Raw genomic sequence first — 23,963 nt, forward strand, 5'->3', positions numbered from 1 at the left:
CGATTGATTTCAGATGGGGACCCAAATCCATTCGGGTCCCCATCCGGAATCAATGGGGGTAAATGTACTATAATCAAATTTTTGTCTTAGGAATGGGACAAATCCAAAAAAATATTATTGAACTCAAGTCTCCATGGCGTGAGTAATCAATAGAAGAAAAGTCATTTTGGGGGTGAACTACTCCTTTAAGGCCAGTTGGGCCAGTCAAAATTGCGCTGCGGGCCGGAAGTGGCCCGCGGGCCAGAGTTTGAGTATCGCTGAATTCTACTCTATAACATCACACATAATCAATCATGATAATCTCTAATCTACTACAAATATCATATCTGGTTTACTTCCCGTAACTGTGTGAAGTAGGTGGCCGCCTTTTTAGGAGATTGGCAATGGAAGCGTGAACATGAGCACAGCTTCTGAACCTCTAACCCTTATTTAGCCCCAGTATGGTCACTGAACTAAATATTGGACCCAATCGTCACAAGCCATATTCCCAAGATATCAAAATGGCTTTTTTCAGGTCTACAAATCAGGAGAAAATCAAGTTTATTATTGATCTTTTGATCTTTCTCTGTCCCAGCATCACACTCTCGCGTGTCGGCTCTAGCACCCGTAAATGTAGGTTCTCAACCTTATCAGGCCGCAATCCCCCCAAATAATCATATTCGAACTGGGGACACCCCCCATCCTGACAGGCACTTGGAATTGTAGGAGTTGAGGCATTCCATTTAGTTTGGTTCCACAGAAAGGAGGAGACCATTTGTAGGATTCGCGTACCATTTTGCCTCTAGTGGCTACAATTGGGATAGTGTATCTTCCTAAATTAACAATCTTTGCTTTGGATGAGGGAATTACCCACAGTTAATAGAATTAACAGGTTAAAGCGTTTTAGTTTTTTTTTTTTGCACAATAAAACAGCACAAAGGTAACATTATTAAAAAGACACAGAAATAAGTGCAGGTGAGAAAGGAAACCCACAAAGGGCTTATACAAGGTTCTCACCTAAAATAATATATTTCAAATGTAATCAAGCATAAGACATGACAAACAACAAGTAGCTTAGTGTTCAGTTGAGTGAGAGAGAGTGTGTGTGTGTGTGTGTGTGCGCAGTCCAAGTAGGGCTGCATGGTAGAAGCAAGAGAGGCTTGATTCATCAGGCCGGTCCTAGCCTCGGAAACCCAGACTTTTATTTTAGGCCGGTCCTAAATTAAGCAATATTACACAAGAGGGTGTGCTTTACTGTGGTTATTGGCACGACATCATTGCTGCAGGAACGAGGCACAGCAGAGTTCCACAAGCAGCGCTGAAGAGCCTATAATAGCACACCCTCAAGCGTGCATCTGACAGAGTGCAGTCTACTCTTTCCTTTTAAGTCGATGGTAAATATTGGTAGATGCAGGTTGCATATTTTGGGGGGGCTTGTTTCTAAAGTGTCGTTTGGAACATACAGAATGTTCTTTAGATAGTATGTTGTTTAGAGAGATGCTAGGTTCATTGTTCTATAGTTTCTTGAGGCACTACACTATCTCTCTGCACTCTGTGTATTCTACTTTGATTATTTATTTACAGTACCTTGCTCATTGTACGTCCCTCTAAATTGTATACTCAAGACCCGGTCTTGAGTATTTGAGTACGGTCTGTATGTCTCGGTAGAAATATTAGGGCCCGATACACTAAGCTTGGGGACAAACATATGTATTACATTTACCAACAGCTTAGTGAATGATGACCGTTAGGCCTTACGTGTCAAATCACGTCTACATTACTTATTCTTTTGAGGGTGGTTCTCCTGTAGATTTAGACCTGAGCTGGGATCGAACCCGTCTCCCCCTCGGCAAACCAACATGGCACAATCTACCCTGGCACGGTAGGTTGTGTCAGGTCTAAATCACTACATACCGTTAATGCAATTTTGCCATTGCCCATTATTACCCCTCCTCCCTATAACTATTTGTTATTATTAGATAATACATCATTCAGAAACTGTTAGTTAATGAGTTACAGCCTGAAAGGGTTGAGAAACATTGGAGTAGGCGTTAAAATGACCCCAAACGTGATGAGTAGATGTTCAAATGAGTATGACCCAAAAGCCAAAACATAATTTGAAAGTGAAATACACCCATTCTGCACAGGGTGGGTGGACACTGTGCAGCCTTTAACCATTCCGTCTCGAAATGTCCTCAACTGTTCAGGGGGATTCAAACTGTCAACCTTCAAAAACATGCATAGTTCTTTTACCAACAGGCTATTTATCAGTCTAATGGCATACATTTTAACCGACTTCAATAAAAAGTTCATTAGATAACACACATGGTGATAAAACAACCTAATGTTTTATTGTACAAATTGCCATTTTCCAAATCAGCAAAACATATTCCACTGATGAGAAATAATAAAGTTATGTCTCTGTTAAAACAGTCACAACAATACTGATTGCATTCAGTTTAGCCATTTTAGAAAAATATGATCTTTGAACATAATTGTTATTAGAAACTCAGTTTATTTACATACAAGACAAGGGCTAGAGTCTACATATGACCCGCTCAAACCCTATTATACATAGCTGACTGGAGTCCCCCAGGGTTTTCTCAGTAAACTGTTGGACATGTGTAGAATAGACCTCCGGTCTTAATGGGTTCACATCTATTGACCCTTGTGTCAAAAGACTGGTGGCTCTCGGCCAGCTGGTGCACAGCTCCTTGTGAGCAGGAGTCTCTTCTCTCTAGCTTTCCTGTCTCATGGAACCGTCTGAAAATTAAGCATCCAATGACTAAAAGAAACCTTAAAGAATTAAAACATAAACAAAAAAACTATCCTAAATGTGGATATTCCTACACAGGAGAAATAAAATGTTCAGTAATGTCCAGGGCTGAAGTGTATTCTTCAAATGTGTCTGTTAGTGTACTACTGTATATTGTGAAAATATAAAGAGCACACACGATTCATATCACCTCCTAGGCAACAGAACTGTGTTCATAACTTTGTTATGGCTTTTAGCAGAATGAGCTGAACACGATTGTTTGGTCTGTGACAGACAAGACATAAGAACTGTATAACTAATTCGTATGAGACTGAATCATTGAAAGTTGTTACTTTGTATCGTTTTTTACGGTTACTTTGGCAAAACATGCCAATAAATTATAAGTCGATAATTTTCTTTTCATTGTCAAAAACCAATATAACACGCACATAAGTTAACTGTGGTTAATTATGAGATTAATCATCAAAACACCTTTAAGATGATTGAAGAATGAGGGCAGTGTACTGCTCCAACCTGTGTCCTTCTCATTACCTTACGTGTGTGTCTGCATATGATATATACGGCTGGCATCTGTCTGTACCAACACACTTGTGTGTTTTAGACATGCTGTTTCTACGTGTGCCCCAATACGCATAACCCGTTTGTCGATACCTGCGTGTCCGTGCGCGTGACACACACACACACTCACACACGTCTGTCATGAGAATACTTGTGTAACAGAAGATTAAATGTGTTTAAATGTCACGCTAAACATTTGCCCACTTCAACATTTCACTCGCCCCGAGAACTCTGATCCGTCCGTCCGTCCGTCCGTCTGTCCATCCTCCTGTCTGTCCGTCAGAGACTCTGTCTCTCGGACACAACGTCCTGCAGCCGCTTGAGCAGCACGTCGGGGCTGCCTGCCCCTCCCCCGTTCTCTGGACACGCCCTCTTGCTGGGTGAGTCGCAGCCTGGCGGCGACATCATCACGTCTCCCTCCATGGTGAACGCCCTCTTCCTGCTCACACAGCCCTGGCGGATCATCCGGTTGATGTCCGTCAACTCCTGCATGGATAATGACAATAAGGTTGAGGGTGTGTCGCACCAAATTCTGGGCCCTGGGTACAAGGATTGCACTGCGGGCCCCCCGTGAATGTTCTTCATAGGGGGAGGGGGTTTAACCCATTTAGACCGGAAACGCTGTATTACGCATTAGTTTGTGCTTTAGCAGATATACAAGCTCAAAGCGTGGCACCGAGTGCCGTGCTGCGAGCTTGTAGATCTGTTATTTTTTTTAAATCGTGAACATTTTTGCAAGTCTTTGAATATTTCAAATCCTTCTAAGGTTTTTTGAAAAAACCTGTTTCTATGTCAATGGTGCTCAAACCTTTTCATGTGAAGGACCCCCAAAATGATATGTATTTGGCCAAGGACCCCCCAGAATAATTTTATTTATTACAAATGTCCGCTTAAAAAATACATATATTCAAAGACTCTTGCATGTATAATAACAATATATAACTAGAAAGGTGCAATTGGAAATTACAAGTGTGGTTGCCGTTGACTCTAATGGGGAGCCAATCAGATAGGGGGAAAAGGATGACATCACGATATTTATTAAGTTATCATGACGTCTGATTGGCTGAAGGGTTACATAGGATGATGAGTAAGAACCCCCGGTAACAATAGTGTTGCCCTGCGGGGCAAACACACAAATAATAATAATAACTCCTGTCATGGTAGGGCTGTCACGATATGACATTTTACATGACGATTAATTGTCGCTCAAATAATTGCGATTAGCGATCTAATTGTGTTTTTGTCGTTGACAATTACATTCCTGTTTGGCTTTTAGGCTTTGAAATTGCACACGGTAGATATGACACATAACCTAAATATACAAAGAAATTACGGACATATTTGACAACTTTATACTTGAAAATGAACATTGATAGTGGAAATAGCCGATCTACAAGCTCACAACGCGTGTGAGCTTGTAGATCTGCTATTTCCACTAGTTTTGACTTTAAAAAAATATATAAACATTTTTCAACATGGGAAACGATTATGACGATTATGAAAAATAATCGCGATTATGTCAAATAATTGCGATTAGACGATTATGTAATAATTGTGACAGCCCTATGTCATGGATAATAATAATAATAGTAATAATAAATATGGATCACACTATCCAGCAGACATAATCAGTGCAGTTTCTCACTTTATAAGACAAATCAGCCAAACATCAATCTGGCTAACCATCGTCAAATGAAAGGGAACGCCCTCTCTGTTTTGTTCCTTTTCATTTGAAGACTTGAGAGATTAGCCAAAAATAGATATACAAGCTCCCAATGCGAAACGCTGTGAGCTTGTAGATCAGGAAATTATTTGGGGTGAAGAGATCTGGTGTAGACGGGAAAAAAAGTGGACCAAGTACAGTTGAAACTCAGTCAGTTTTACTAAGAACCGAGGGTTCAAGGTGTGTGTGTGTGTCTGTGTTCTCACCTTGGAGGGGCTACCGTTGATCCTGTAGGTGTAGGAGCCGGGGGTCAGGCGACCTGGGGACGACTTGTGAGGAGAGACGTACAGAGAATGTCTCTGAGAGACACGGCGGGGAGACAGAGGCTGAGCTCTGACTGACGGGAACGGAGAGAGAGGAGGGGCGTCCATCTGAGAGAGAGAGAGAGGGAGAGGGAGAGAGGGAGAGAAAGAGATGTTAGAAATGCATAAAAATTGTATACACCTTGTTGTTGGGCAGAAACCACTTCTCTCCATATTTAATTTCTTTTATGTTTTTCCGTAAATTAACGCCCTACTTCAGCTCAGATCATACTAGAACGTGACAACGTCACACAAACGTAGCAGATCTACAAGCTCAAACGCGGCACGAAGCTTTGAATCCTGAAAAGTAACAGTTTTGGACATATGGGGTTTCCACCCGACAGAGACAATATATCGTCGTTGTCGGGCAGAAACCTCGTATCTCCAAGTTTCAAATTTGTATGTTTTTTTTCGCAAAGTAAAGCCCTGCTTCATCATACAAGGCCGTCGCACAAAAGTAGTGATAACAGCCGATCTACAAGCACACAACGCCTCGCGGTGCGAGACGTTGTGTGCTTGTAGGTCGGCTGTTTTCACTAGCTTAAACCATTTTTAAAATCATAAATACAAACAAACGGTTTTGGACATATGAGGTTTCCACCTGACAGAGACGATAGTATATAATGTGTGGTTTATCTCAGTGTGTGTGTATGTATGTGTGTGTGTGTGTGTGTGTGTGTGTGTGTGTGTGTGTGTACCTTGTTATCCATTGTAACGTATTTCAGGGCAAAACTCTTCATCTTGTGGACAAAGACGGTGTTGTAAAACTGGATGAGGTCACCACGCTCCTCCTCTCCTGATTGGACAGAACCGGCCCCACACTCACCCTGATTGGCCTTTTCTGCAGCTGAGGATTCAGATGAAGAAACAAGTTTCAAATTAATACTAGGGCTGGGACGATATGAAAAATTCATGTCACGATTATTGCGACCAAAGAAATCGTGATTTACGATATTATCGCTATAATCAAAATATACTCAACATCCATTAACCTGGGGCGGAACATTTGCCAAAAAATAGCAGATCTACAAGCTCGCGACGCGTTGTGAGCTTGTAGATTGGCTATTTTTTTGGACATTTGGTTGAGAGTGAAAAAAAAAGATAGCGTCAAGTACGTATATTACAAGTATGTTTTACCAAAAAAGGGTTTAAATGGTATGCAGCTTGGCAAATAAAAGGTGAATTTATCCCAGTGTATGATGGAGGACGATATCACGATAAATTAAATCTCCACGATACGATTATCGTGAGTGTTTTTTATCACGATAAACGATAATATCGCTTATCGTCCCATCCCTAATAAATACATAATATATACTTAGTTGACCCGGGGTCTCTCAGGCCTCTAGATCCACTAGTACAGGGATGTCAAACTCAAATACACAGTGGGCCAATTGTTTTTAAATGGTTCAAGTCGAGGGCCAGACTGGTTCAATGTTTATTTAACCGCGGGCTTGCGGTCACGGGCCCTCAATACGCGCCAATGCACTAGCAGTGCATTGTGGGACTTGTAGTATTATGGTGGTGCATGTGTAGCAGAGTGATTCACTGCCTCAGCCTGATGGCATCAAAAGTCTAATATTTCCCCCAGTCCATTTGTTTGGTCTGATGGTTAAGATGTTGGACTTTCATGCGGGAGACCTGGGTTCGAATCCCAGGCATTTCAAGTGCAATATACCAGTTCTATATGCCAGTTCTAATAGTAATTAAATATCATCCCGCGGGCCAAAGATAATTTATTCACGGGCCTGATTTGGCCCCCAGGCCTTGAGTTTGACATATGTGCACTAGTAGATCCTTTTACACCAAATCTCTTCGTAGTAAAGTATAAAATATGGCAAGCATGATCAAGAACACAAGATAGTAAAAGGCACAAAGCATTATAATTTACATTACCGTTTCGATTTCTGTGTTAAAATAGCAGGGTTTCCCCTTCAAAGCTGACATCAGCACCAGGAAGTTGCTGAGAAATTTGCTGAGTGGGCGGGGTGTGAATAGGGCTTATAACAGACCGCTGTCTAATCAAAGACTCTGAACACCTAGCTGCACTGCTTCCATTTGTATGCTGTATCCAACATAACAGCCATGCAACACTTCCTTGTTTTCCGAGTCGACCGTGACACTTATGGCATACTTTCATTACCCTAAGCAAGGAAATACTTTGTTTTGTTGTTCCTTTTGAGAAAATGTGTTAATTCACGTATTAACTCATACAGTGCCAGGCGACTTTTAGAGCAACTTTCTCACTATGGGCTTCCCTGCCAAGCGACTTTGGGCGACTTTTACTTAGAAAAAAAACAAAAAAAAATTTTTTTTTTCAAAATTTTTTCAAAAAAATTTTTTGGACCCCAAAAAATGTAGTAGGCATGATAGAAATCGCGAAATTGCATGTTTAACCCCCATAGCAACCCCATCTATCAAACATGGCAGCCATCTTTGTTTACATTTTAGGAAAACATAATGGCTATTATCTCAAGAATGCCTGAACGGATTTCCAATCTTTTTTTTTTGTTTGAAAGCTGTGAACAGCCTGCACAAACATGGTGCATGATCTGTGCATGGGTGTGCATGATCTGTGCACTACAAATTACATGGAAGTCTATGGAGAGGGCTGGCACTAATGCCACTCGAGGGCATTTTTAATTGGCAGTAAGTGAGTTAAGTAGCCGTGTAGTAAGCTGGACTAGTGGAGAGCAAAAAGCCAAAAGACTAGTCTGCCAAATGTGTATAAGCACTCTTGTTTTTCAACGGCCATGTTCAAACTGTGAAATAATGAAAATGATGCCTTTTCAGATGTTACGGCTAACACACCAGATGATGTTGTTGTTGATGAGGACAGCAAAGAAGTGACTGTTTTAAGGATGCCATTATACGGCTTGGTTACAAACGTAAACTACTGTCCATATTTGGATGCCTCGGCAATGTCCATAAATGTGTTGTGTGTTCTTACATTCAGCTCCTGAAGCAGGATCCACCTCCATGTTCTCATCTGTCGTCTGTTCTCTGTTCTCTCTTCGACGAAGCAGAACACTCCGGTACACCTACACACACACATATCAAGAATGAATCAAATTAAATGTAAAATGCGTCTGTGTTTGTATTACTATACTTGTGGGTCCTCACAAGTATAGTAGAATTTGTAGACTTTAGATGTTGTGAAGACTGACATTTTATGGTTGAATTATGGTTAGAAAATGATTCAGGTTGGGGTTAGGATTAGACATTTAGAGGTTAGCTTTGGGGGTTGGAATTGGAGTTAAAAATGTCTGTAACCAGGGGGAAAAACGTGACAAAGAAACTGTAAGAACAGCATTCATAAAACCGTCACGCAAAATGTTTAATGTCCTCGTATAACGTCCACTAAAGTGTAGTAACGCAAACCTGTGTGTGTGTGTGTGTGTGTGTGTGTGTGTGTGTGTGTGTGTGTGTGTGTGTGTGTGTGTGTGTGTGTGTGTGTCTGTGCTCTCACATGGCTGCAGGCCTGTGGTTGGCTGCGGTAACACTTCATAATGTCCTGGAAAGTGTGCGTCTCTTTGGTGATCTGAGAAACAAGGTTTATTCATGTAAACATTACAGTGCGTGTATTTACCTTGAACAGAATATAAAACATTTTAAGAACAAAATCAACAGTCGAAACTATGTACTGTACATCCAAAAGAATTGATTAATTAGTTTTTCCCAATTTCAAAAATACTTCCATGAATTTCATGACCGTGGGAACCCTGTATTATTATTATTATTATTATTTGTTTTGTTTAGTACATTGGATACAATATAATGTAATACCTTGGATATGATATAAATGCTACAGAGCAGTATCTGGTCCAGGTGTCGATCCTTCATCAGGTCGGTACAGTGGACCAGGGCGTGTTCGAAACACGTCCAGATCTTCCCTCTCAGCTCTGACGGGATGTCCAGCTTCACACAGAGGTCTCTGAGACGCACACTGGCCAGGTGGTACACCTGGACGGGCGCACACGCACACGCACACACACACACACACACACACACACACACACACACACACACACACACACACACACACACACACACACACACACACACACACACACACACACGTGAGTGTTTGGGGCAGGAAGCGTTGTTCTAGGAATTTCTTAAATCGGGATCGGACCCAAAAACTTGCATTGATTTAAGCAAAAACTAAATCTCATGAATGAAACACACAACCAAGATTTGTGAAAGAGTGTGATAAGAGACCCCCTCCCCCACACACACACTAGCGCTGTGTTTCATAAACAAGCTAAAATATGAAAAGAAATAATGATGTTTTCATGGCCATACAGCCAGCCGCCAGCTGAAGAAATAGCAAATCGAGGCTTTGACCTCTGCTTTTATGAAATATCCAACAACAATTAGGGGTTTCTGGTAGATTGTACATGTATTCTATCAGTAGTTTGAACACTCCAAAAACTCTTTAATCTTAAACTAACTAATAAACGGCACTCGGGTGGCGCAGTAGTAAAGTACCTGCCCACCACCACGGTGGTTGTGGGTTCGAATATGCTTATTTTGGGGGTTCGTGTAGGGCTGTCACAATTATTACATAATCGTCTAATCGTGATTATTTGACATAATCGTGATTATTTTTCATAATCGTCATAATCGTTTCCATGTCAAAAATAGTGGAAATAGCCGATCTACAAGCTCACAACGCGTCACGATGCGACGCGTTGTGTTCTTTTTTAAGTATAAAGTTGTCAAATATGTCAGTAATTTCTTTGTATATTTAGGTTATGTGTCATATCTACCATATGCAACTTCAAAGCCTAAAAGCCAAACAGAAATGTAATTATCAACGATAAAAAGACAATTAAATCGCTAATCGCCAATTATTTGAATGACAATTAATCGTCATGTAAAATGTCATATCGTGACAGCCCTAGGTTCGTGGCCTGAAAAGGTTGAGAACCTCGGCTCTACAAGCTCACAACTTGTCACAAATGGGATGTCGTCACTTAGATTGAGCTCAGTTCAAGTGTAGAAACCATCATAAAGTGTATTTTATATAAATAAATACACTTATGAAGTGTATTTTTAAATACACTCATGAAGTGTATTTTATATAAATACACCTCAGGTACAGAAAGTTTACATCATCGCTCAACATGCATGGACACAAAAACACACGCTCCATCCAAACAGTTCCCTCCCCTTTTCCTTCTGTACCAAATCCCTTCCAACGAAAATACAAGATCTACAAGCTCATAACTTGTCGCAAACGCAATTTGTTCAACTTTTATAACCCGCTGGGAATTAAGAGACGCTAGGGGGCATGAGGATAAAGGTGAATAATATATAATAGAGACAGAGGCATGTCTTACCTTCCTGAAGAACAGCGACAGAGACCCGGTGCGTCGAGGCTTATTGCTAACAGGCTGGGGGCTAGAGGGCACAGGGGCGGGGCGGCTAGGCGAGGGGGCGGGGCGGCTAGGTGAGGGGGCGGGGCGGCTAGGGGAAGTCAGCAGGAACTGGGCCGTGATTGGTCCTCCAGAAGGGTCACATGGGCCCGGCTGAACCTGGATCAGCGTAAAGCTACCGTCATTCTTAAGGCCTAGAGAGAGAGAGAGAGAGAGAGAGACGATTCTCACGTTATTTTCCCTCCCCTAAAGCAGTGGTTCTCAACCTTTTCAGGCCGCGACCCCCAAAATAATTATATTTTAACTGGGGACCCCCCACCCTGACGAGCACTAAGAGTTGAGGAATTACATTTCGTATAACACGGTTGTGAAAATAGCAGATCTACATGCTCACAACGCCTCGCATTGGTGTACCTTGCAGTGGGAAGGTCAGCTGCTGTCCGTTGGAGGTGTTGACCGTCAGCAGCGTGGTCTGATTCCCCAGGGGGCCGATCTGCCTGGCCGAGGTGAAGGTCAGCTTCTTGGCCAGGCCCGGAGACGGGCTCCCTGGGGTGGTCGTGGTGGTGGTGGTGATGGTGGTGGTGGTGGAGTCGTCACCAAAGAGACGCCGCTTGGCACTGCCGGCCGCCGGGGAGCTGTAGCGGTCATGAACCGACAGAGGAGAGGGGGGGATGTCTGCAGAGAGAGGTCATGTGATTAGTATCGTCCAATGAACAGGGTTTTTCTGCGGCTTTAGGCAAGTTAAGGTGCAAGACTTTGTGTCCATTTGAACCCTTGTGTTCATTTTCTAGAGCAATTAATGTTGGAATAGATCAGTGGTGCGCAAACCTTTTCAGGTCGCGACCCCCCAAAATAAATCATATTCGAACTGGGGACCCTCCAAAATAAATCATATTTGAACTGGGGACCCTCCAAAATAAATCATATATGAACTGGGGACCCTCCAAAATAAATCATATTCGAACTGGGGACCCTCCAAAATAAATCATATTTGAACTGGGAACACTACCTTTTCGGGCGCTGCCCAGGCCGGTCCTGAACTCTCGTATGCGAGGGTGGATGATGGGAGACAGAGCCACCAGAGGGAGGTGGGACGGAGTGGGACCTCCACTGGACTGACCGTTAGCGCTGTCCAGACCGGACGAGAAGTTCACCTGGATGGGACAGAGAACCAGGAGGATGACACAAGTTCACCTGGAGCCTGCAGGTGAACTGCAAATGCGCTCTTCTTTTTTGAATACAGAACTTAAGAGAAAAGCTCTCCTACTTACGGATTATACCAGTGTCAGTCTACTTTATGTGGATTATGCGGTCGTCACGCACTGACTCTAGTCTTTTTTTGTGTTTTTCTAGTACCTTAACATATTGGACGCCAATATTAAATCCATTAAACTTACCGGTGCACGTGCGTGTCCGCGTGAACGGCACTGTGATCGCTGGGCGACATGTAAACTTTAGCGTGGACAAGAAAAAAGTGACCAATTTTTAGCTCCCTCAGAGCTAAGCCTTGCTATCATGGCCTGCAGCACAATGGTGAGTGGACAGGGGAGTGGGAAAACAGCCAGATCACGTGACCGTGAATGAGGAAATGCATTCGGCCACTAAACACCATGTGATATGTAGTGTTGATGCGAAAACAGCACGAAAACATGATAGCCATGGTAACCAGGAGACGTCTTAAGAAAAAGGTGGCAGCCATTGTGTTAACTAACATTCATAAGTATATCTATACTATGAATGTGGATAATTAGTTTTTTGTTTTCTTGTTCGATTTTCCTCCCCCCTTTATTTTCTTTCCATGGAAATAACGATATGATGGGAACTATGCACGAAAACGAATTTCACCCACAGCGCAACCAAACATCAAATGACTTGCCTTTTAGTTCTACTGGACCTCGTCTCCACTTGACCAGACCCTCTTAGTTTTATCATTTCATCATAGCAGAGTTTTTATTGAGACTTTATTTAGTTTTTGTCAGTGAGAAGACGTAGTCGACAAACATTTTTCCTTATAGTTTTAGTTGAGGAAATGAACACTGATTTGAGTACGTATGTGTGTATCGTTCGTGTGGGGGTTCACTCACCTCCTCGATAGAAGGGACCTTGTTCCCCGCAGCCTGCAGGGCGTTCCACAGGGCTGAGTCCGAGGTCCACGCTCTGCTCTCCAGCACCTTCTCCTCTATGGAGTTCAGGTGTTTCACCATGTCTCTGGACAGACCCTCCTCTGAGCGGATCAACACCTCGATCACCTACACACACACACACAGACACATACACACTTATATAAACAAGAAACGATATACATACCACAGGGTTCTCACACATTTTTACCAATTAATTTCCAAAACTTTTCCAGAATATTTAACCCCATTTCCAGGACTATATAACAATAATTCAGCTCAATAACAAGTTGCTTACTCCTATGCGCAAGACGGGCAGTGTATGCCAGTGGTTCTCAACCTTTTCAGGCTGTGACCCCTGAAATAATCATATTTGAACTGGGGACCCCGGCACCCTGACGAGCACTAAGAGTTAAGGAATTTTGTATAACACGTTTCTATTGTGAAAATAGCAGATCTACATTCTCACAACGCCTCGCAACGTGAGGCGTTGTGAGCATGTAGATCGGCTATTTTCACAATTTCTGCCTCTAATATTAGACAATTTGGCCAATGTTTAATTTGTCATTTCAGAGGCATTAACAAACTCAATAACCAAAGACAATGCATAGCTATTTTTTTCCAGGACCTTCCAGGACCCTTGATCAATTCCAAAACGTTTCCAGTACTGGAAAAAAAAATCTAATTTCAAAATATTTCCAGGAATTTCATGACCGTGGGAACCCTGATACCATATTGTTACTGTCGAGGCAGAAACCTCTCATTCTCCATATTCTAACTTGTTGTGTTTATTCGTAAATCTTACTTGATCATACTACAGCGTCACACAAAAGCATCAAAGGTAGCAGATCTACAAGCTTGAACCGCTTTTCGCTAATTGGAATCCTGAAAAGTAACAGTTTTGAACATATGAGGTTTTCACCCGACAGAGACTACAACATTCCATCCTGTTAGGTCCTGTTGGTAACCCGGAACAGTGTAGTGGGCACCAGGTTTTTCTGGGCACCATTTATTTATTTTGTATTTTACATGTTATATTGACATTTATTTTATATATGAGGGGCCAAATATAAAAAAATAAACACGAAAAGGAGAACTCGACTATAATTTTCCTACTTATATTGATCCCAAATGACTGTCCATGGGGTCCATTTAGCAGTTCATGAAGAAGAAAAAAAGAAACGCAACAAATTGCTTCACTAGAAATATGCTTATTATGGACTCCATTCTATGCTATGATGGCTGCTGGGAAAACCGTATACTCATATATTGTTTCATGTTATAGTAACCTACACCAGTGGTTCTCAACCTGTGGGTCGGGACCCCCAGGGGGGTCCCCACATTATTTTGGGGGGGTCCCCAGATGATTAACTTAATGTGAAACATTGTTTTCCTCACTCAACAGTAAACAAACCAACATAAGGTTTAAGTGTATAGAGGGTATGTGCACATTTCTAAAGGGACAATTCAATACCTCTAAAATGACAAATTAAACATTGGCCAAATTGTCAAATATTAGTGTCAGAAATTGTGAAAATAACCGATCTACATGTAGATCTGCTATTTTCACAATAGAACCATGTTATACAAAATGTAATGCCTCAACTCTTAGTGCTCCTCATGATGGGGCCTGAAAAGGTTGAGAACCACTGACCTGCACACTGGATTATGTGACTGAGGCTCCCCCTGCTGGCACAACTCTGTAATGCATTTGGGATGCCAGAAACTGATAAAACTCTAAATCCAATATTCTATTGGATTTGGAACACATGAAATGTTATGTAATATTATCACAGCCATTCTAGGGCTAGCGTTCTTACATACCTTGAAGAAGTAGAAAGGTGTGAGCTTGAAGACAGTGATGATCCAGGGGAAGGTTCTCTGAGAGCTGTAGGCGAACAGAACCACCTCCAGACAGCAGGCCAGCAGAGAGCAGTGGAACAGATCCTGTTCCAGCAGCACCTGGAGAACACACACGCACACACACTTTATTAGGCTACTATACTTGTGAGGACAGCAACTTTAGGACAGTGGTTTTCAAGCCTCTTTGTGTCAAGGAACCCCAAATTGACCCTTAATCTGCACTGCAGTATCATCAGTGTTCACTCTGAATGAACAAAATGGATCGATTAGGGAACATTTGGTTCCGTTTGTACACTCTCAGAGTTACAGATACATAAGGCTCTATTTGGTTCCTATTACAACTATCAATCATTTGGCTGGGGGACCCATTTTTAACCTTTTAACTAAAGCAGAGAATGTGAAATTCTACTATACCGGTACTTGTGGGTACATTTCTCCCTAGCAATTATAGAAACACTAGTACATTAGAATAGAATAGTACATTCATTGAACACACACACTTACACTCATGTCCTTGCCGTGGAGTCGTTTGGTCTCAGCAACCATGACATTCTCCAGGATCTTATAGTACAGGACCTCTGCTAGCTTCATCCGGTTCTCTGCAAAGTCTGGAACCATGGAGGAACACACATTAGTCTGTGATTCTAAAGCATTTTTATGTTATGTATTTGCCGCAGACCCCATTTTATGGACATGTGTGTAGAAGAGTGTGTGCACCTACCTATGTGTGAGCCAGGCGTATCATCACAGTCTTTAGTGTAATGCGCTTTAAAGGTCTCCCCAAGGGTCTTCACTCTGTTCACTATGGAATCTGTTGGGTCTCTGGAACAAGACCTGAAATTTGAAGACACACAATTTACAATTTAGGCATTTAGCAGACACTCTTAACCAGAGCTAAGTTGATACATCAAATGCATAGAGAAAATGTAGCGCCTCAGTATCTAGGATCATAGAACCTAGCACCTGCGTCTGAATAGTATAATATCAAAAAAATTAATACTCTGAAACTATACAAACTATATAATGCCAGGTCAACAAATGAACCATCTCTCTAAATAACATTCAGAGAGAAAAATTGCACAGGTCACACTGAGACATAGACATCTTCAGGACAGGTTTCCTAGTCCTTACAAAATAAATGGTTGTTTTATGGTAACTAAATCGAATAAATAAATACTTAACTAGGCTTAGATTTAGGATTAGGGAATTTAATGAAAAATCTAAAAAGATTTTCAACAAATCTTCTCTTCTGGGGGCCATGGTACGGAACCATTTTCAGATGGGGGGGGGGGGGGGGGGGGGGGGGGGGGTCCGCAACCATTTGAGGGTCCTTGACATGAAAAACGTTGATAACCACTGATGTAGATATCCTGACAAGCATAGTAATACAATAACAGCAACAACATTGTGTGTGTCGCATGCTCACTTGAATACAGTGATGAGCTGGTCGCTGGGGGCGGCCCTCAGCCCGGTCACAATGCTCTGGAGGCGGGACACACTCTGCGTTGCCGAGGAAACGGGCGTAACCAGGAGGTCCTTCTCCTTCAGGTAGACACGGCCAGTCAGAGGAGTGGAGGGAGCCAGGCTGTCTGTCTGCAAGGAGAGGCCCACAGTTAGAGGAGTAGAGCAGGGGTCTTCCAACGTTTTCAGGAGAAGGACCCCTTAGTTGAGAGAGAGATGAAGCAGGGACCCCCACAACCCATAGATACCATAGAGTTTAGTTTAGTTTCGTCGTTTGACAGCAGCACAATCATCAGTGTATTTTGGGTTCATCTAAATGTGTGTTTCCAGATATTTAACCACTTCACCACGTCAATAAGTACGGTAATTAAAAGCCTGGGTTTCCGAGGACTAATAAGTAATAAACTTGACCTTTCAGTCTGTACTTGGTCTTCTCTTTTTCCTCACTACACCAAACCTCTTTGCAGAAAATAGCCGATCTACAAGCAGCGCGAGGCGTTGTAAGCTTGTAGATCTGCTATTTTTTGGATAAAGTTCTCAGAATAAGGATTCAGTGATGGCTGTTGACCATAGCCGCACAGTGAGATAAGACTCCTCAAACTCACTGTGTGTGTGTGTGTGTGTGTGTGTGTGTGTGTGTGTGTGTGTGTGTGTGTGTGTGTGTGTGTGTGTACCTTCTTGTCTCTGTGCGTTTGTGGAAGTTCTGAGAGGACTTTTCGGGGGGTTCCTATCTCCTCATCAGCGTCGGCTCCCAGGAACACCCTCTCGTCGAAGTCCCCCACCGTCAACACAAACTCCTCGTACTCCCTGTTGATGGCTTTACTGGAGGACACACACACACACACACAAGCAAATTAAGATACTCTAATTTAATATTATACATTTAGCAATTCTAATGAACACAAAACTACAGAAAGTAACATAAATGTATAAAGTAGTCAAATTGTGATGCTACGTTAACTACTACTACCCCCAAAGAGCCCACAACCCCAGGGAACAGACACACAGATGGACATACTTGTTATCAATGAAGTTCTGTGGATCCAACAGTCCCGTCAGTAATTCCTCGTTACCTTTCAGGATCTACAAGTGAAAACATCATATGACCAACACAATCAGGGTGTGTGTGTGTGTGTGTGTTTACCTGTGTGTCACAGTTTGTGTATGTAGCCTATTTATACAATGGTTCTCAACCTTTTCAGGCCGCGACCCCCCAAATAATCATATTTTAACTGGGGACCCCCTCACCCTGACGAGCACTAAGTGTTGAGGCATTACATTTCGTATAACACGGTTCTATTGTGAAAATAGCAGATCTACATGTTCACAACGCCTCGCGTTGCGATGCATTGTGAGCATGTAGGTCGTCTATTTTCACAATTTCTGCTTCTAATATTTGTCAATTTGGCCAATTTTAAGTATTAAAATGTCCTTAAATTGACACTTTAGAAACGTGCATATACACTTAAACATTATGTTTGTTTACTGTAAAGTGAGAAAACAATGTTGCACATTAAGTTAATCATGTATGTACCTGTCTGTCATACAGCTTGTGTATGTATGGTCTGAAGTAGTGCTGTTTGATGCCCTTGGCGTCGACCACCAGTCCGTCGTGAAGCTCACACAGTCTGTCCAGAACGCAGGGCGGAGCCTCATCTGGAGAGGAGGCGTGTCTGTCTGCGGCCTCCGCGCAGTATGAGACGGGTAGACCTGCACACGCACGCACACACACAGGTTTGTATTACTATATAACTTGTAAGGACATCAACATTTTACGATGGTGATTTCATGAATTATATGTTTTACTGTAAGCCTGAAGCCAAAAAATAGCAGATCTACAAGCTCACACCGCTATGTTCCGGCGCACGACACCAGCGTGGCATTAAAGCTGTACTGTGGAAGCTGCTCAACTAGTGGTCAGTAGCGGTATTGCTTTTTTCGGCCGTTTTTCGCCCGGAGTCGCGGACCACCGCGGCCGCCGCGACCACCTCCGCCTCACCGATATGCATCCGTAGAGCCGTCTCCCGTCATTTTTAGACCAGAATTGAGGGAGTAGCATTTAAGATTCCTTCACCAATGTAAACACAGTTGCTGAGGGAAGCTACTTTCTGAAGAGACAGCAAGACTCGCTGTGATTGGCCGGTGGTGTATGATCTGCGCTGTGATTGGCCGGTAGTGTATCATGTGGGAGATGACATCATTTTGCCGGGAAATACAGCCCCTGTCAAGGCTATGTAGAAAACATATAAAGAAAAGGCTTTTGGGGCTGAAATTAACGGAGTGGGGGTTCTAAAACTTTAGCGATTTAACAGTTAGGACAATTTTAATATTTGTTTTATAAAAAAAGTTACATGGTATAACTTTAACTCTATCTCTAATCCCTAAACCTAACTTCTAAATGTCTTAGGCGATTCGAACCACAATCAGAATCGTTTTCTAATTGTAAACATAACCATAAAATAAAGATATTTCTTGTAAGGACCAGGAAATGTCTATTTCTCATATTCTATTATACTATATATTTGATATTTGGTTGTTACCACCTTAGTAACTAACACACACACAATATATTCCCCATGATGTTATTAACTCAGTCGGTGCCATATTTAAAGTGGGGATCTCTTATATTGCCGGTTCACCAACAAAGGGTTAAAAAAATAGTGTGCACGCTGGTGCACACATTCGTGCACAGATCATGCACTATGCATGTGCATGCTTTTCACAGCTTTCAAACAAAAAAATCCGCTTGGAAATCCGTTCAGGCATTCAGGAGAAGGCTGCCCTTATGTTTTCTTCAAATGTAAACAAACATGGCTGCCATGTTTGAAAGATGGGGTTGGTATGGGGGTTAAACATGCAATTTCGCGATCGCGATCATGCCTAGTACACTGTTGGAGGTCCAAAAGACGTCCAGAAGACGTCTGGCAGGGAGGTCCATAGTTAAAAAGACGTTTTTATTATAAAAACGTCTTTTTTGGCAGGGTATGAGTTAAAGGGATAGTTCACCCCCAACTATCCCTGAGTAGGGGTGAGTAATCGATAGAGAAACCTTTGAATCTCCATATTTGTTGTTGTTTTCTTTTCTTTTTTTCATGAAAGAACAAGAGTACCTCAAGAGTGTCACTCAAAAATCCAAGAGGGAAACATGCACATCTCACAAACCTTAAATATACAATTCTACTGGGAGCTACAGACCAGTATTCTCTCTCTCTCACACACACACACGCGCACACCTTTAAATGTGGGATTGATGAGGTCCTTTCTGTTGGCACAGAGCAGTGCGTTGCCAAACACCAGGTCCAGACAACACAGCAGGAGGTGGTAGGAGTTCACCAGATCATCACCTATCATACGGAAGTTACCTACACACACACACACACACACACACACACACAGACACACACACACACACACACACACACACACACACACACACACACACACACACACACACACACACACACACACACACACACACACAGTAGAGTTTATTTTCTACTCTAGTGTGACCGTGTTGCTTAATACAGAGTTTAAATTAGGCTTAAAGTCTTATTTATACTTGTGTTGCGCATCATGTCTCACAATGAAAGCCCATCTACAAGCCACTAACCAGACAATCAGAGAACTCCTCATTACCAATCATCAGGTGACTTCTTACATGAAAAGCATGGGCTAGAACAGTGGTTTTCAACCTTTTCAAGCTGTGACCCCCAAAACAATCATATTTGAACTGGGGACCCCCCCACCCCGACAAGCACTTGGAATTGTAGGAGTTGAGGCATTTAATTTAGTTTTACTCGGTTCCACAGACAAATGTTGTGAAAATAGACAATCTACAAGCTTGGAGATTGCGGGACACTTAATGAAATGAACTCATGAAAAGGCACTGCTCAATTCACACTGGGTGTGATTTGTTGTTGTTGTTGTTGTTTTTAACCACCAGATCATCTTCTCACAGTTTTAGCCCATTCATTTACTTTAGATGTCACCAGATGTTATCAGTAATTCAGTAACTCAAGATTATTATCCACTCAAAGAAAGATGACGAATAAACAGAGGCAGGATGTTTTACCTTTGGTGTAGACAAACAAAGTCCAACAGAACTTAAAGACTTCACTGATATGGCAGGGCAGACGTCTGGAAGAGAAAACACTCAGTTAGATCAGATGTGCAGAGAAACAAACAGATGGAGAGACAGAGAGAAGATACATAGACACTGAGGCAGTGTTAATTTTGACAGCAAATGTTGATTCAGGTTAGTCATAGTCTTTTGAATCAAATGTAATTTAGTTTCAGTCATCTGAAATTTTTGTCAAATAAATATCATACGATTTTAGTCTACTAAATCTACAGTTGACCAAAAAGGTATTTTAGCAGGCGTTAATGGCGTTGCTTTTTTATGCCTTTATTGATAGGAGAGTAGACTGACAGGAAATGGGGAGAGAGATGAGGAGTGACACGCAGCAAAGGCCGAGACTCGAACCTGCGACAGGCATTAGAGCCTATGTGGTGTTCACCTGGACTGGTAGCAAACACTTGTTTGCTGAAAATAGCCAATTTACAAGCCAATCTACTAGCTCACAACGCGTGGTGGTGCTTTTTTCAGAGCGCAACCAAACATAAAATGACTTGTCTTTTAGTTCTACTGGATCTCTTCTCCACTAGTCACTCCTTAACGTTTTAGTATACCGGTAGTTTTTATTTGTTGACGAAATTGCCTGTCCCTCATCCATCCCACCGAGGAGGATGCTTTGTCTACGTCTTCACCTGTGTTTCCTGCTGCGTGGCTGCCGTGGCGGCTCGCTGCCCTGGGGGTTCTGGAACATGTCCATGAAGATGGGCTCGAACTTGCGGAATATGACGGTGGAGACCTCAAAGTTCCTCTCCAGGCTCTCCATGCGCTGCCGGAAGTCCTGGGAGAGGTTGGACATGTCTGCCCACTTCCTCATCTTGCTGAAGAACTGGATCAGACTGCACACACATGTAACAGGGTTAGACAGTTCATAGACACCTAAGGTGACAAACTACCTATAACAACTGAAACAGAGCAATATTTAGCAAGTTGGTTGGTTCTGGTCTTTGTCAGACCACTGGTGGTCTGTTTGTATACATGGCCCAGGCGTGCGCATGCACAGGATGAAAATGATAGTTCGAAAGGTTAAAATATATTATTTCTAAATTTAGGGCTGCACTATAAGCGCTTATTCTACATACTGTCACATTGGTACATTTTATTTATTCGTTTTTTGCACAAACAAACTGGTTGCAGTGTAAAACAGACCTGAGTTTGGCGGTGCGGAGGATCCTGGTCAGCGACACACAGTTACCCTCCATCAGTCCTTTACCCACTGTGGGGGTGGAGCCTTTCCTGCAGGCTGAGTACAGCGCACAGGCCAGCCAGTGGACCACGTCTCCCTGATGAAGAACAACACCACAATGAGATTCAACACTCCTCAAAGCACAGGATCAGTGCACGCGTTACACTTCAGCAACGCTTTTTATTCAAAAAAATAAATAAAAAAACGCATTCAACTCACTAACATTGCATCCAGGGGACTCATCGCTCGTGCTAATTTCCTCGAGAAAACAAAAAACTACAGTGGAATCAACTTTTTGTTTTAGCTGCACATCTTTCTGAGAGGTCTGACTGATTGAACCGATTAAATAATCGTTATTCACCATGCATGTAGCATACAACACATGCCAATAACCTCCTATTCAAAACAAGTCTGTCTGACAGACCATCACAATCATGCAAGATGCAGTCAGGAAACTTTACAGATGTGTAGTTGAGATCACAATAAAAGCTGAGTTCTAAGATGGGTGTGGTCCCACACCCAACAGAACAAAGGCAACAGCAGTAGGGGGTCAACAGACCCCCTACTGCTGATACCTACTAGCTGATACCACTTACAGTATGTCCATTAGCATTGTTTTAACATGCTAACAACAGGCTTCCAGTGGTCATTGCCAGATATAGGTTTATGTTTAGGAACATTTAGGAGGTCAATATATAAATACCAACACATTATGATGGTTTTACTTTAGCCTATTTGTTAATTATTCCAAACTGTCTTTAGATGGTTGTTTTCACACTTGACCCTGGTGTATTTCCACAGTAATGCATTCCATTCCATTAATCATACATTTTACAGTTTCCAAACATTGTCACAGTCAGGCGGAAACCTTGTAATGTCCATCATCCAAATGTGTACATTTTCCAGAAATGGTAAAGAAAGAACCCTGTGTGTTATAGTGGGAAAATTCATAGTATAGTGCTGTCATTGTGGTATCTGTTCCACTGTACTGTGAAATGTTGTTCCTTCTTTTAGTCTATTTAAGTGTGTTTGGTTTACAGTACTGTCACAAACTCCCTGCTGAGTCTGTGAAACAGCTGATCCTCTTGTCACCTATTTTTCAGCGGTCCATTGTCAGCTTAAAGCATTTTAGACACAGGGACAATTTTAAAAATGCCAGATTGAAAATGTACAACATCATCTAAATGGGTTAAAAAATATATATTTGCTGTGTATACATATTAAGCTCTTAATACTTTTCATTGGTTCAATATTCATATAAAACCCACACACAGATTGAACCACTTTCACGTTTCAAAAAATAGCAGCCCTACAAGCTCACAGCGCATGTGACACTGTGTAGTACGATGAAGTAAGGCAATAATAAGGAATAAAACATGAAAATATGGAGATAGTTTCTCATATTAAACTGGTATACATACACACAGGACCACCACCCTCTTGTTGCCTCTAAATATAGCTTATTACTCAGTACAGAAACCAATACCTTGCTCTTGATTTAAATGTCTCAGATATTTACTAACTAAAATGTAGTCTACTGAAAAGTTTTCACCAAAATGTATTAATTCATACTGGCTTATTTATCCAGTACAACATTGTTATTACATTCATCACGGGTATAATATTTACAAGTGTCAATTATAGAAACAAACACATGCCTCTCAAAAAGTCAATTTACTTTGCTCTTTCACGCTGATCTAGAGAATCAGGTCATCATGTCTTTAACAAAAACATGACATGTGGCGATTCTACACAAACAAAACACTACACAAAACCAACAAACAAGACATATGGCGAAAAAAGAATGAAGATGAGACACTTCGTACAGTTCTAGAGGACAGTGCCAGTGGATAAATACAGCTACTTCAGTCTGTTGCAACAGAAAAGACAATAGAATTATTATTAATTAACTATTACCACCAGAGTATAGGTGTCCTGGTAAACATCTCCATGGCCTCTCCAGGTCTATTATTATTACTATTAAACTAACCTCCAGAGTATAAGTGTTCCACATCCTGGTAAACACCTCCATGGCCTCTCCAGAGGTCTCCTCGTCCATGTTCAGTTCCTGACACAGAGCCTCCAGACTCCGTCGAGCAGAGCCGTCGTCCATTCTGCTGCTCAAAGAGTCAGAGTCGGACTCGTCGTCTCCCCCCATGCGGTCCGGGTCAAAATACCAAGCGGTAATGAAATAAAATAATAGAAAAAGGTAACTAAAGTACCGTGTGAAACTATAAAAACACGACACCGTCCGCAGCGAAACAACAAACACAATCAAACTTCCCCTCCGGACTACACTACTTCCGCTAAGGTTCCCCACAATGCAGCGCGGCGGTGGCGCGAAAAGGGCCGCGCCGCGACCAATCGGAGGCCGGTAAACAGAATCGAGGACCAACCGGAGCGCGAGTAAACGGAAGGGGGAGGGGCCTAAAACCTAAACCGGCCCCCTCGTGCGCGGAGGGGATGGATGGATGGATGGATG

The 23,963-nt window shown here is 42.2% G+C and overlaps 1 protein-coding gene across 1 annotated transcript; it reads right to left on the reverse strand.

Moving 5' to 3' along the window:
• Positions 1–2,349: 2,349 nt before the first annotated feature.
• rbl1 (retinoblastoma-like 1 (p107)) lies at positions 2,350–23,759 on the reverse strand. Its single transcript, XM_080728826.1, has 22 exons — positions 23,472–23,759; positions 21,445–21,578; positions 20,931–21,134; positions 20,236–20,300; positions 19,397–19,525; positions 17,698–17,873; positions 17,182–17,246; positions 16,838–16,985; positions 16,129–16,295; positions 15,424–15,536; positions 15,207–15,310; positions 14,664–14,801; positions 12,804–12,968; positions 11,729–11,873; positions 11,134–11,394; positions 10,684–10,913; positions 9,125–9,301; positions 8,808–8,879; positions 8,289–8,379; positions 6,037–6,185; positions 5,243–5,407; positions 2,350–3,799 (listed from the first exon to the last, which is right to left on the reverse strand). Exons 1-22 carry the CDS (start codon positions 23,637–23,639, stop codon positions 3,593–3,595), a joined length of 3,273 nt encoding a protein of 1,090 aa, XP_080584952.1. The 5' UTR covers positions 23,640–23,759; the 3' UTR covers positions 2,350–3,592.
• Between the last annotated feature and the right edge of the window lie 204 nt (positions 23,760–23,963).

The sequence above is a fragment of the Nannobrachium achirus genome, assembly GCF_963921795.1.
Source record: "Nannobrachium achirus genome assembly, chromosome: 6".
Classification (NCBI taxonomy): Eukaryota; Metazoa; Chordata; class Actinopteri; order Myctophiformes; family Myctophidae; genus Nannobrachium; species Nannobrachium achirus.

Coding starts and splice junctions, on each gene's coding strand:
- rbl1 (XM_080728826.1), bottom strand. CDS start 23,639: ATGGGGGGAGACGACGAGTCCGACTCTGACTCTTTGAGCAGCAGAATG. Junction 19,526..20,235: donor TTTGTTTGTCTACACCAAAG/GTAAAACATCCT, acceptor GTGTGTGTGTAG/GTAACTTCCGTATGATAGGT. Junction 16,986..17,181: donor CAGAACTTCATTGATAACAA/GTATGTCCATCT, acceptor TGTGTCCTCCAG/TAAAGCCATCAACAGGGAGT.